Source organism: Hemitrygon akajei, chromosome 9 (assembly GCF_048418815.1).
Source record: "Hemitrygon akajei chromosome 9, sHemAka1.3, whole genome shotgun sequence".
NCBI lineage: Eukaryota > Metazoa > Chordata > Chondrichthyes > Myliobatiformes > Dasyatidae > Hemitrygon > Hemitrygon akajei.
Genome location: NC_133132.1, coordinates 34574413 through 34588124, shown reverse-complemented (window position 1 = coordinate 34588124; position 13712 = coordinate 34574413). Strand labels below are relative to the sequence as shown.

The following is a 13712-nucleotide window of genomic DNA, read 5'->3' as shown; positions in this document are numbered from 1 at the left end:
AAAGTTTTATCACTTAAAGTCAAAACATTATCTCCAGGACCTTGCAGAAACTTGTTCAACTGGTTCATATGATGAAAAATGTTAAGCAGCTATTCTTCATCTTCAAAGCACTCAGCAAAATCTGGCCTACTATTTTCTTGAAAGAACTTCTGCAATTCACCTTTCAGATCAAACACCCTGTTGAGAACTCTTGCTCTGCTAAGTCACCGAACTTCTATAAGTAGCAGCAGATTGGTGTGTTCCTTGTCCAGGTTTTTACACAGTTTTTTTTTTAAAACATTCTCAAGCGAACTAGTCTTTGTTTAACAAAGTTAACCATTTTTGTAACATCATCCTGAACTTTTTAAATTTCATCTTTAAGAGTTTTTGACATCAGCATCTCTCAGTGAAGAAAGCAGTGTGTTGTGACAACATCAGGATTCTTTAAAAGAGAAAGGAAACCTCTCACGGAGCTAACCATTGATGGGCCACCATCAGTACAGATGCCGACAGAATTCCTCCAAGACAGACCTTTTGTTTCCAGATATGAAGACAAAACATTAAATATATCTTGGCCTTTGCTTGTTTAGGGCAGCGCTTGACAACAGAAAAGGTTTTCTTGAATTTCACCATCATTTACAGAACTTGCTAATGCTACTGCATGACATTAATTGGTGAAATCTGTTGACTTATCAACCTAGATAGAGAAGCTGCTGTTTTTCAGTTTATCACAGCTCTTCAGCACCATGTGACATGTCATCAATACATCAACATTGTACTGTTTGAGTGTGGCCATCTTCTTGCCCTGACAAAAAACATGCAAGAGCCCATTCGCGAGCTACTACATGCAAATGACTGTGCTCTTCTCACACACAAAGAGTACAGCCTACAGGCTGCAGTTACTCAGTTCACCAAGGCTACAAGGGCTTTTGGGTTAACAGTCAGTCTGAAGAAAACAATAATCCTCCATCAGAAACCCCCTCATGGCATTTACCACCCACCTCGGATCACCATTGACGACCACCCCATCACCATGATTGAACAGTTCACCTACCCGGGCAGAGTCATCTCCAAAAATGCTACAGCAGTAAGGGACATAGACAATCGACTCGCCAAAGGTATCAGTGCCTTCAGGCACCTCCAGAAACGTGTGTGGAAGAACCACCAGCTGTGTAAGTCCACAAAAATCCATGTATACAGTGCTGCCCTCATCACAACACTGCTATACAGCTCCAAAGCCTGGGTTTTGTACTACAAGCAAATCTGGTTGTTCGAGTGCTTCCATTGGCACTACCTCCACTCCATCATGGGCATCAGATGGCAGGATCGGGTCTCCAACAACGAGGCCCTGGAGAAGGCTCAACATTCAAGCACTGAAACCACTTTGCCGCTCAGGCAGCTCAGCTGGTCAGGCCATGTGTCTCACATGGACAATTGCAGGTTACTGAGATCAGTACTCTACGAAGAATTCCTCAGGGCAAGAGAGATTGTGGAGTCCCATGCAAGAGGTACAAAGACCAACTTAAGCAGCAGCTCTCTCAGGCAAATATTGAGGTCAATGAGTGGCAGAAGCTGGCTTGTGACAGAGGACGCCAGTCCAAGCCAAGAATTTTGAGGAATCCAGAAGAGCGACTGCTGAAGAGAGGAGGAGACGTAGGAAGAATCCTACTGGCCAAAGTCCCTACTGCTCCAGAGTCTACAGATCCAGAAATGGCCTCTATAGTCACCAACAATCGTGCCATTGCTCCTGGGGACTCTTCTTCCCTCCTGATCTGATCTTCGCAAGTGAAGAACCAGCCATCATTATCATTCAGCATGAAGCCTTTTAAGTTTCTCATATTGCATCTTGTCGTAGCATTTTACCCACTATAATTTGACATGTTTGCATTATTAAGTTCTTACCAACTGTGTCTGACTTTCCTTTTCTGGGTAAAAAGTTCTTCTATTAAATAACCTAGATGGGGTCAGTGGTGCTGTGAGGATTACATTCCTGGACTTCTCTAGTGCCTTTAACACCATCCAGCCCAAGATCTTAAGGCACAAACTAACGGAGATGGGAGTAGACTCTCACATGGTGGATTGGATAGTGGACTACTTGACAGATAGACCTCAGTATGTGCGGTTGGGAGACTGTAGGTCTGACACGGTGGTCAGCAGCACAGGAGCGTCGCAGGGGACCGTGCTCTCTCCGGTCCTGTTCACCCTGTACACAGCAGACTTCCAATATAACTCGGAGTCCTGCCATGTGCAGAGGTTCGCTGACGACACGGCCATAGTGGGGTGTGTCAGGAATGGACAGGAGGAGGAGTATAGGAAACTGATACAGGACTTTGTGATATGGTGCAACTCAAACTACCTGCGTCTCAATATCACCAAGACCAAGGAGATGGTGGTGGACTTTAGGAGATCTAGGCCTCATATGGAGCCAGTGATCATTAATGGAGAATGTGTGGAGCAGGTTAAGACCTACAAGTATCTGGGAGTACAGTTAGACGAGAAGCTAGACTGGACTGCCAACACAGATGCCTTGTGCAGGAAGGCACAGAGTCGACTGTACTTCCTTAGAAGGTTGGCATCATTCAATGTCTGTAGTGAGATGCTGAAGATGTTCTATAGGTCAGTTGTGGAGAGCGCCCTCTTCTTTGTGGTGGCGTGTTGGGGAGGCAGCATTAAGAAGAGGGACGCCTCACGTCTTAATAAGCTGGTAAGGAAGGCAGGCTCTGTCGTGGGCAAAGGACTGGAGAGTATAACATCGGTAGCTGAGCGAAGGGCGCTGAGTAGGCTATGGTCAATTATGGAAAACCCTGAACATCCTCTACATAGCACCATCCAGAGACAGAGAAGCAGTTTCAGCGACAGGTTGCTATCGATGCAATGCTCCTCAGACAGGATGAAGAGGTCAATACTCCCCAATGCCATTAGGCTTTACAATTCAACCGCCAGGACTTAAGAACTTTTTAAAAGCTATTATTAATGCTTTTTGAGAGAGTGATTTAGATGCATATCATATTTTTTACTGAGTTAAGTATTGTATGTAATTAGTTTTGCTACAACAAGTGTACGGGACATTGGAAAAAATGTTGAATTTCCCCATGGGGATGAATAAAGTATCTATCTATCTATCTATCTATCTAACTTGCTTCTGGTTCATTTTACTCACTGTGATTATATTCACAAAAGCTTTACACTGTTTTGAGATTCCAATAGTTATTTAAAATAATCAGCACTTTTATGAGTCATATGGCTGAGATTTATAGTTAAGTGTCTTTTCAATTTTGCTGAAGCCATTGCTACATTTGTAAGTTGGTTGCCACAGACGAGGCACAATGTAAAGATGGACGTTTTAATGTCCATTGTTGTACTAGTGAAGTGAAATGACTAAGAAGATTGTGATTCAAAAATCACCACATTGAACTTTCAAACACAGGGGTTAACAAAATATTAAAAAATGGACAAGTCCATTCAATGCTCAGAAAACGCATTTCATGCTCATCAGCCTAGCATCCTCCTCTCCGTGCAATACAGTGCTTGTCGATTATCAACAGTCTCCCCTATCTCACATCAAAAACTGAGAATTAACTCAACCAAATAAACATGGTCCTACTGCACACTGCCATACTGGGCTGAAAGACCTCTAACAACATTGTTAATGGGTCTGCTCAGTCACTGCACATCACTGCGAGTGCTAGCATCATACATTGTGCATTCAAAAAAGTTGTTTTTTTTTTAAATCACCATCTCTTGTCGAACCCTGAGTGACCTCGCATGGAACTCTAGGGTTCCACGAAACCCCAGCTGAGAAACCCATAGGTCTTGGGAATGTGGGAGGAAAGCAGAGCACCTGGAGGAATCCCAATGATCATGAGAAGAACGCACACTCTCTTCACAGTCAGTGATGGGAGTTGAATCCTGATCAGTGGTTGCGAGCACTACACTACTGTGATGCCGTTGTATAAATCACACATAATATTTGACCATAAGACATAAGATATAGGAGGAGAATTAGGCCATTTGGCCCATCGAGTCTGCTCCAACATTTGATCACGGCTGATTGAATTTTCCTCTCAGCCCCAGTCTCCTGCCTTCTCCCTGGATCCCTTCATGCCCTGACCGATCAAGAATCTATCAATCTCTATCTTAAATATACATATAGACATGGCTTCCACAGCTGTGGGAAGGTGACCAAAACTGCAAGCAGTACTCCAAATTAGGCCTCACCAATGTCTTATACATCATCACATCTCCTATACTCAATGCTTTGATTTATGAAGGCCAAAGTTCCAAAAGCTTTCTTTACAACCCTATCCACCTGTGACACCACTTTCAATAAATTATGGACCTGTATTCCCAGATCTCTTTGTTCCACCACCCTCCTCAGAGCCCTACCTTTCACTGCGTAAGACCGACTCTGGTTGGTGCTACCAAAGAGCAACACCTCACACTTGTCTGCATTAAAATCCATCTGCCATTTTTCAACCCATTTTTCCAACTGGTCCAGATCCCTCTCCAAACTCTGATAATCTTCCCCATTGTCACTAAATCTTTAATTCACACATGCTGTAGCTTTTGAGACTCAATGTCAAATTCAATTATACAATCTGTACATTATTCCATTCGAGTCACTGACTGGGGAAATCAGTAATCTTATTTTATTCTCTAAGAAATGTGATACAGAATCTTGAACAACATTTGATTGTCTGAAAATCCATTTATAAAATCTCACTTTTAAACTTCTATATTTCTTTCTTCCTGTGTATGGCTGCTAGAAAATAAATCTCAAGGTAACATATGGTAATATATACAAACGTTGATCAGAAATTTACCTTGAACAGTGAGGCAGTGGCACTGAAGCCAAAGATAGAAAATCCATAATATACACTCCACACTCGCTATCAGCACAGGTGCACCACAGGGCTGTGACCTTAGCCCCCTGCTCTACTCTCAAGGTAGTATATGGTAGCACATTGAATAGCATATGGCAGTACTTTGATAATAATTTACTTTGAACTTCTGACTCCATGGTAGACAACAGGGACGGTACTCTGCAGTTATACAGTAAATCTGATGTGGTTACAAAAGTTTCTCTCTGCCAAGTTTATAACTTTAGCAGGGATACCATCTATTCTGAATTTTGTTTTTCCACTTGGTCAGCAATGGATATATTAGAGTGTGACTTGCAGTGTAATAGAATCACACAGTATTTCAAAGCACATAGGCCCAGCAGCAAGTATTTCTGTCAACAATCACTCTATACATTTGTCTCACTATGGGATGGTCCCATGGTAGCTTGGGCTGTAGCTGCTGAGATTCCATGAATATCATGATCAACAAATTACTTCAACTTCTACTCTTTGCAACTTTATATTAAAAAAAATGCCTTAGGCATTTTAGGGATCTCCTGTTTCTTTTTCACATACCAAACCATAGCAGAAATATTACACAATGTAGGAGTTATAACACTTTAACAACATCTTAAAATAAGTTTAATAATGTGTTGTTTTACTAATCATAATAATAAACACTTTTTTGATCCCGAGTGGTAAATTATTTTGTTACAGCAACCTTTAAAACACACTTAGCAGTGTGCAGACTTAACTAATAATGTACAGAATAATAATATACACAACAATAATTTACCGATGTGCGATGATTTGCAATAATAATGTATGAAATAAAAGAGACCATTGTATTATGATGTGCGTTCTCCTATCATACAGAGATAAGCTGTTGTATATGGTTACTGCATTTGGTAGGGAAGATTTTCTGTAATGATCCTTGTGACAGCAGAGCTGAATGCGTCAGTTCGAAAGGGTGTTCTATTGCTGATTTAGTAGGCATGGGGAGGATGTGCCAGATTGTCCATAATGGCTAACAATTTAACCTTCTCTACACCGCTAACTCAAAACATTCCGGGTTGTAGCCAAGGACAGATCCAGTCTTTTTGATGAGTTTATTTAGTCTTTTTTATCACCAACACCAATGCTACTCCCCCAACCTAAAGCCGCAAAGACTGAACTTGCTACAACAGACTGATAAAAGATCTCCAACATCCTGCTGCACACATCGAAGGATCTCAGCTTCTTTAGAAAATAGAACCTCTCATCCTCTTCTTCTAAACAGCCTTTATGTTGGTTTTCCAGTCAAGTCAGTTATCGAGGTGAACACCCAAGTATTTGTACTCCTCCACCACTGCAACTTCCTCTCACAGAATGTATACAGGATTCATCACAGTTTTAAGCAAGATAGTAAGTGTAATCTCAAAACTAGAATTGATAACTGAAGATGACACACTAAATGCATGCAGCTCAACAAACTGCATTTGTATCTGTAGGACTATAAACATAGCTTAACATGCTTATGCTCCAAGAAAACCACAATCTTGTCATGGTTCGTAGGCTTGTGTGCTTCAATGATCTGGAAGCTATCCTGGCTGAAGTACTGGGTTATGCTTTGGTTTTTAATAGGGTCACACATACCTAACAGATCAAAGGGTAGAGGCCAGACTAAGAATGGTCAACCGTGACTGGTAAAACAAAACTGTTATGGAAACAGCAATTAAGTATCCTTCTACATCTGAGTATGACTGCATTCCTGAGTCTTCACTTGGGACTTGCATAGCTGACAGTAGCAGAAACTAAGGAAAAGCTATTGGCACGATGAAGGAAGTCCTGAACACTGCCAAAGATGGAGGTCCTTCATTGCTGCCTTAAACACCAGCAGTATAATGGGCAGTTAATAAGTTAAAATGCTTATATAGTAAACAGTAAAGAATTAAGGTCAAAATAGAAAAACTAGTTTCAAACAGATATTTAAGACTGCTAGGCTGATCAGATTTTATTTGCAAGTTTTGTATGCCAGAAGCCATATCACCAGACTTTAAAAATCAGTAGTCACATAAGACTTTATCAAAGTGCTCCAGAGACTGCAAACGTCATTACTGTTACTTACTTCAGCAACTTTAAGAAATTCTGAAACTCTTGTCATTCTAGTGAGGAATTTTTTGTAAATTTCTAGTGCTTCTTTACAGTGTCCTTTCTTCATTTCAAAGTATTTTTCTAAAATTCAGAAACAATTAATTAGATTAAATACAATCAATACCTTCTCATAAATAGTGTCCAAAGATTGAATCCTATAATGCTGCATTAACAGACAGCAAGAATTCTGTGCCATCTTGAATGCAAAATTGCATTTTTTTGATTAAATTTGACTGCTATGCTCTTAACTATTTTAGGCTAATTGTGTCCATCTCTAGTCAAGACCGTGGAAGCTTTCAGGCTAAATTCAGGCAGAGTGCAGGGTAAGAATAGAGATCCTCCAATTTCTCCTCCCTTCTCAGTTTGTAAAAACATGTAGAGAAATATTCAGAATTATGTGTGAACTTATGATTGAACACGAAATCTTTTATTTTATGAACAGGTACTTAACTATAACATACTTGTCTGTAACATTTGTAGGCAACCAACCCCACTGATAATTTCAATTATTAAAGGTGCAAGCATGCGTGCAAATTAATATGCAATTAATATTTAAGCTTATAAAACAAAACAGGTATTACTGTACCTTATTATGCCTCACACTATTTGGTACAACCATCAATTTTAACTGGACACCTTACAGAATCTTCACTCCAAGGGAAACTAAAGCAACTAATTAAATCTTGGGCACCAACTTTTTTTTTGCACATCTGATTGTTCAAAGCTTTCAAGAGAGTAATTTGTTCCCATGCGATATAGTGCATTACTTTCCAAACAAAAACGTGATGAAATGTTATTAGGAAAGGAGATCAAACTGAAGCAATTGCTCTATAGGTCTGCACATGGATAATTTACACTGCAGTGAACATGACATGATAAATATTACTTACCTAACAAATTAATGATTCCATCATTGTAACATGCAAATAATTTGATTAGGTCTTTGAAAAGTAGCAAGAAAGCAGCATTTATTACTCCGTTTGACAATTCACCAGGGCTCACCTGTAATGTAATTTTTAAACATTTAACCTGTGCATTTGAACCAGAACTTTAACAAGTTTAATTAATCAGTTTCGAGCAAATTCAAGCATATAATGTGATGCATGCACTTTCTCCATGCAGCTGACAGAAAAAAAATCATACAGAATATTGAATAACCAAGAAAAATCGCTACAAGTAGTCTGGTCACAACCTACAGAATGCTACCTTAAGAACAAAGAAGCAACTCTGACTGAAGTTAGAGCCGAAATCAGATGCAGGTCAGCTATGGCAGGGTTTGCACACTATTACTTCCTGCAAGGAAAAACCTAACATAAATGGCTATGAAGCTTCACTCCCAAATGAGTCAACATCTTATATGCACGCATCAAAAGAGAAAATAAAACTACTTATAAAAATCCTTGCAGCATCTGGCAACCCTATGATTGCTGTCTCAGAGGCCAACATCAGAACATCTTTCAAGAGGGTAAACACTCTCGCAAGGTGCCAATGGTGTACCTGGTAGGGCTCTGAAAACCTGTGCTAACCAACTGATGGGAGTGTTCACGGACATCTTCAAACTCTCACTGCTGCAGTCGGAGATTCCCACCTGTTTCAAAAAGGCATCGATCATACCAGTGCTCAAGAAGAGCGGTGTGAGCTATTGCCCAGCTGCACTCACATCTGCAGTGATGAAGTACTTTGAGAGGTTAATTATAGCTAGAATTAACTCCTGCCTAAGCAAGAACCTGAACCTGTGGCAGATTGCATCTACAGTAGATGCATTCTCATTGATTCTCCATTCAGACTTGGACCACCTGAACAATAGCAATAACTACATAATGCTGCTGTTTATGGCTTACAGAAAGTTCAGCACCATCATCCACTTGTATTAATCAATAAGCTTCAAAACTTAGGTCTCGGTGTCTCCGTTTACAACTGGATCTTTGACTTCCTCCTCAGGAGACTATGACAACCTTGCACTCAACGTTAGTAAGTCCAAGGAATTGATTGTGGACTTCCAGAAAGGGAAGTTAAAGGAACACACACATCAGTCCTCATTGTGAGATCAGAAGTAGAAGTCAGCAATTTCAAGTTCCTGGACATCAATATCTTTGAGGATCTATCCTGGGAGCAATACAGTGATGTAATTACAAAGAAGGCACGACAGCAACTATATTTCATTAGAAGTTTGAGGAGAATTGGTATGTTACCAAAGACACTGCATATTTCTACAGATGGACTGTGAGGGCATTCTACCTGGTTACATCACTGTCTGCTATGGAGGGGCCACGAAACCAGATTGGGAAATGCTTCAAAGAATTGTAAACTCAGCCAGGTCCATCATGGGCAATAGCCTTGCATCATCAAGGACACCTTCAAAAGGCGATGCTTCAAAAAGGCTGCATCCATCATTAAGGATCCCCATCACCTAGGACATGCACGCTTCTCATTGTGACCACCAAGGCGATACAGGAGCCTAAATACACACTCAGCAGTTCAGGAACAGCTCTTGCCCTCCACCATCAGATTTCTGAATGGACAATAACCCATGAACACTACCTCAGTTCTTAGTTTTTTTTCATATATTATACGGAAAACACACACGTATACACATACACATTTCTTGCTGCAAACTATAGTTTTTAATTATGTATTGCAATGTACTGCTGTTGCAAAACAACAAATTTTATGACATATGCCAGTGATATTAAACCTGATTCTGATTCTATCAGCACTGATTGGAAGTAACATCTTTTCCTTTCTGACGATCAACATGGACACACCTCAAGAATGTGTGCGTAGATCACTGCTCTGCTCTCTCTGCACCTATGACCGTGTGGCTAGGTATAGTGCAAATGCCATCTATAAATTCGCCAAGAACACAACTGCTGTCAGCAGAATCTCAGATGATGACAAGGAGGTGTACAGAATCAGAATCAGGTTTAATATCACTGGCGTACATAGCCAAATTTGTTGTTATGCAGCAACAGTATATTAGAATATATAACAATAAAAACTAAATTACAGTAAGTATATATTTTAATAGTTAAATAAGTAGTGCAAAAAGAGGAAAAAAAGATAGTGTTCTTGGATTCAATGTCAATTTAGACATCTGATGGCAGAGGGGAAGAAGTATTCCTGAATCGCTGAGTGTGTGCCTTCAGACTCCCTGATGGTAGCAATGAGAAGTGGGTATGTCCTAGGTGATGGGAGTCCTTAATGATGGATGCCACCTTTTTAAGGCATCAGTACTTGAAGATGTCCTGGATGCTAGGGAGGGTTAGTGCCCATGATTGTGTTTACAACTTTCTGCAGCTGATTTTGATCTTGTGCAGTGGCCCCTCCGTACCAGATGGTGATACAACCAGTTAGAATGCCCTCCATGGTAGATTTGAAGAAATTTGCAGTGCCCTTGGTGACATACCAAATCTCCTCAAACTCCCAATAAAATATAGCCACTGTCCTGCTTACTTTGTAGCTGCATCAATATGTTGGGCCCAGGATAGATCCTCAGAGATGTTGACCCAGGAATTTAAAATTGCTCACCCTTTCGACTTCTGTTCCCTCATGTGGTATGTGTTCTCTCATCCTTCCATTTCAGAACTGATGATGAGTGCAAGGTTGTTGCTGCAACACCACTCAACTAGCTGATCACCATCTGAAATTCTGCCAACAATTTTTGTTGTCACAAATTTGTAGATGGCATTTTAGCTGTGCCAATCCACAGTCATGAATGTAGAGAGAGTAGAGCAGTGGGCTAAGCATACATCCTTGAGTTGTGTCAATGTTGATTATCAGAGAGGTGGAAATGTTATTTCCGATCCCAGAGACTGTGGTCTTCTGGTAAGGAAGTCCAGTGTAAAGGGAGGCAGAGGTCCAGATTTTGGAGCTTTTTGATCAAAGTATTAACCATGATTGTGTTAAACACTTAGCTGTAGTCAATGAACAACAGCCTGATGCAAGTATTAATATTGTCCAAGTGATCCAAGGATGCATGAAGAACTAATAAGATCACATCCGCTATAGACCTATTGTGGCAATAGGCAAACTGCAGTGGGTCCAGCTCCTTGCATAGGCAGAAGTTTGATTCTAGCCATAACCAACCTCTCAAAACACTTCATCATAGATAAGAGTGCTACTGGACAATAGTCATTAAGGCAGCTCACCCTAATCTTCTTGAGCATTGGTATGACTGTTGCCCTTTTGATGCTGGTGGGAACTTCCATCTGTAGTAATGAGAAATTGAAAATGTCTTTGAACACACCTACCAGTTGGTCGGCACAGATTTCAGAGCCAAGTACACCATTGGCACCTGTGACCTTGCGAGGGTTCACCCTCTTGAAAGCTGTTCTGATGTTAGCCTCCAAGACAGTGGTCACAGGGTCACCAGATGCTGCAGGGATCCTCGTAACTGTAGTTTTATTCTTCCTTTCAAAGCGTGCATAAAAGGCACTGAGCTCATCTGGGAGTGAAGCATCACTGCCATTCATGATGTTAGGTTTCATTTTGTAGGAAGTAATGGTCTACAAACCCTACCAGAGTTGACGGGCACCCTCAACCAGACCTGCTCTTTTGCTTTTGAGATAGCCTTCCATAAGTTGTATCTGGCTTTCTTGTATTGTTCTGGGTCACCAGACTTGAATGCCACAGATCTAGCCCCCAGCAGACTCTGAATCTCTTGGTTCATCCACGGCTTTTGATTCAGGTGTGTATGGTATGTTCTTGTAGGCACACACTCATCCACACAGGTTTTTATGAAGTCAGTGACAACTTTGGCATGCTCATTCAGACTCAAAAATGAATCCCCAAATACAGTGCAGTCCACTGACTCAAAGCAGTCCTACAAGTGCTCTTCCGCCTCCCTTGTCCATACTTTCTTGGTCCTCTTCAGTCTCTGCCTATACTTGTAGTAGAAGAACAGCCAGATGATCAGACTTTCCAAAGTGTGGACGTGGGATGGCACGATAAGCACTTGTGATTGTAGTATAACAGTGGTCCAGTGTGTTGGCTCCTCTGGTTCCTCAAGTGATAATTTGGTGATAATTATTTTGAGACTTTTTCAAGCTGGCCTGGTTAAAGTTTCCCAAAATTAAGGGTAAGGCATCAAGGTTCACAGTTTCATGCCTGTTAATTATGTTGCTCAATTCATCTAGACTAGAGCCTGTCTGACACAGGCCTAAGGTGGAATGTTCACTGCTACCGAGATGATGGCCGAGAACTCCCACAGCAGATAAAATGGATGACACTTGATTGTGAGATGTTCTAGGATGGGTGAGCAGGTGTGAGATAGATATGCTGGTTGAATGGTGTCACAAAAACAACCTTGTCCTCAGCATCAGTAAGACCAAGGATTTGATTGATACTTGCTGGAACTTAGAAGATTGAGGGGGGATCTTATTGAAACGTATAAAATTCTAAAGAGATTGGACAGGCTAGATGCAGGAAAATTGTTTCCGATGTTGGGGGAGTCCAGAACAAGAGGTCATAGTTTAAGGATAAAGGGGAAGTCTTTTAGGATGAAGATGAGGAAAAACTTCTTCACACAGAGAGTGGTGAATCTGTGGAATTCTCTGTCACAGGAAACAGTTGAGGCCAGTTCATTGGCTATATTTAAGAGAGAGTTAGATATGGCCCTTGTGGCTAAAGGGATCAGGGGGTATGGAGAGAAAGCAGATACAGGGTTCTGAGTTGGATGATCAGCCATGATCATATTCAATGGCAGTACAGGCTCGAAGGGCCGAAAGGCCTACTCCTGCACCTATTTTCTATGAATCTATGATTCTGAACTTCAGGAAGGGGAAGTTGAGGGAACACATACCAGTACTCATTGAGGGGTCAACAGTGGAAAGGGTGAGCAGGTTCAATTTCCTGGGTGGCAACATCTCTGAAGATCTATTCTGGGCTTAACATATAGATGCAATTATGAAGGTGGCATGCCAGCAGCCATATTTTATTAGGAGGTTGAAGGGAATTTTGTATCTTCAAAGTAAATTTATTATCAAAGTACATATATGTCACCTGAGATTCATTTATAAAATATTTCTGAAGTAACTTTTGCTTTAAAAATTGAAGCAATCAACATTGGAATTTGTGTGGACAACATTAAAATTCCATTATTTTAATGAGAGCAATTATGAATTATGGCATGATATAATTATGTACTACAAAGATTCAAACAACAATTATATATGGGAAGAGATGTGGAAGTGCTCTGGGCAAATATGCAAGAGTACAAATTGGAAATTCTAGTAAAGCCATGCAATTCTATGAATAAAGTATATCTGTGGATCAAAATGCTCAACAGATGCAATCACATGCATATGGGAGTTGTTAAAATATGCAGGAAAATCTGAGATGATTTGCATTTACTGTTGCAATGAATTGTTCACCTGCAGCAATGACTCAAAGACATGCTGTTGGACTACTCACATCGAACTCCAGCAATGCATCCAACTGCCCTTGCAGTATTGGCATGCCTTTCAACAACTTCTCTGGAGCCATAGTTCGCATTGCACCATCAGCCCTGTTTAAAGAGACAAAATGTGAGCTAAATATATTTTACACACATGTAGATACTTACATCGAGCATACAGATGTCCTTGAAATATCTACATGTTTTTGAACAATTTATCTGATGGCATCTTTCTCATGACACTGTATAACCATATAACAATTACAGCACGGAAACAGGCCATCTCGGCCCTTCTAGTCCGTGCCGAACGCTTACTCCCACCTAGTCCCACCTACCTGCACTCAGCCCATAACCCTCCATTCCTT

General features: G+C 40.8%; 1 protein-coding gene across 15 annotated transcripts in view; it reads right to left on the bottom strand.

The window, feature by feature from the left end:
- The window catches only part of LOC140733005 (clathrin coat assembly protein AP180-like), a 180543-nt gene that overhangs the window by 102140 nt on the left and 64691 nt on the right, over positions 1-13712 (bottom strand). For all 15 annotated transcript variants that reach the window (XM_073055753.1, XM_073055754.1, XM_073055752.1 and 12 more), the window contains 3 exons: positions 13365-13458; positions 7844-7955; positions 6928-7034 (listed from right to left, as the gene is read on the bottom strand). In XM_073055753.1, the coding sequence (XP_072911854.1) occupies positions 6928-7034; positions 7844-7955; positions 13365-13458 (313 nt within the window). The remainder of the gene's footprint in view (positions 1-6927; positions 7035-7843; positions 7956-13364; positions 13459-13712) is intronic.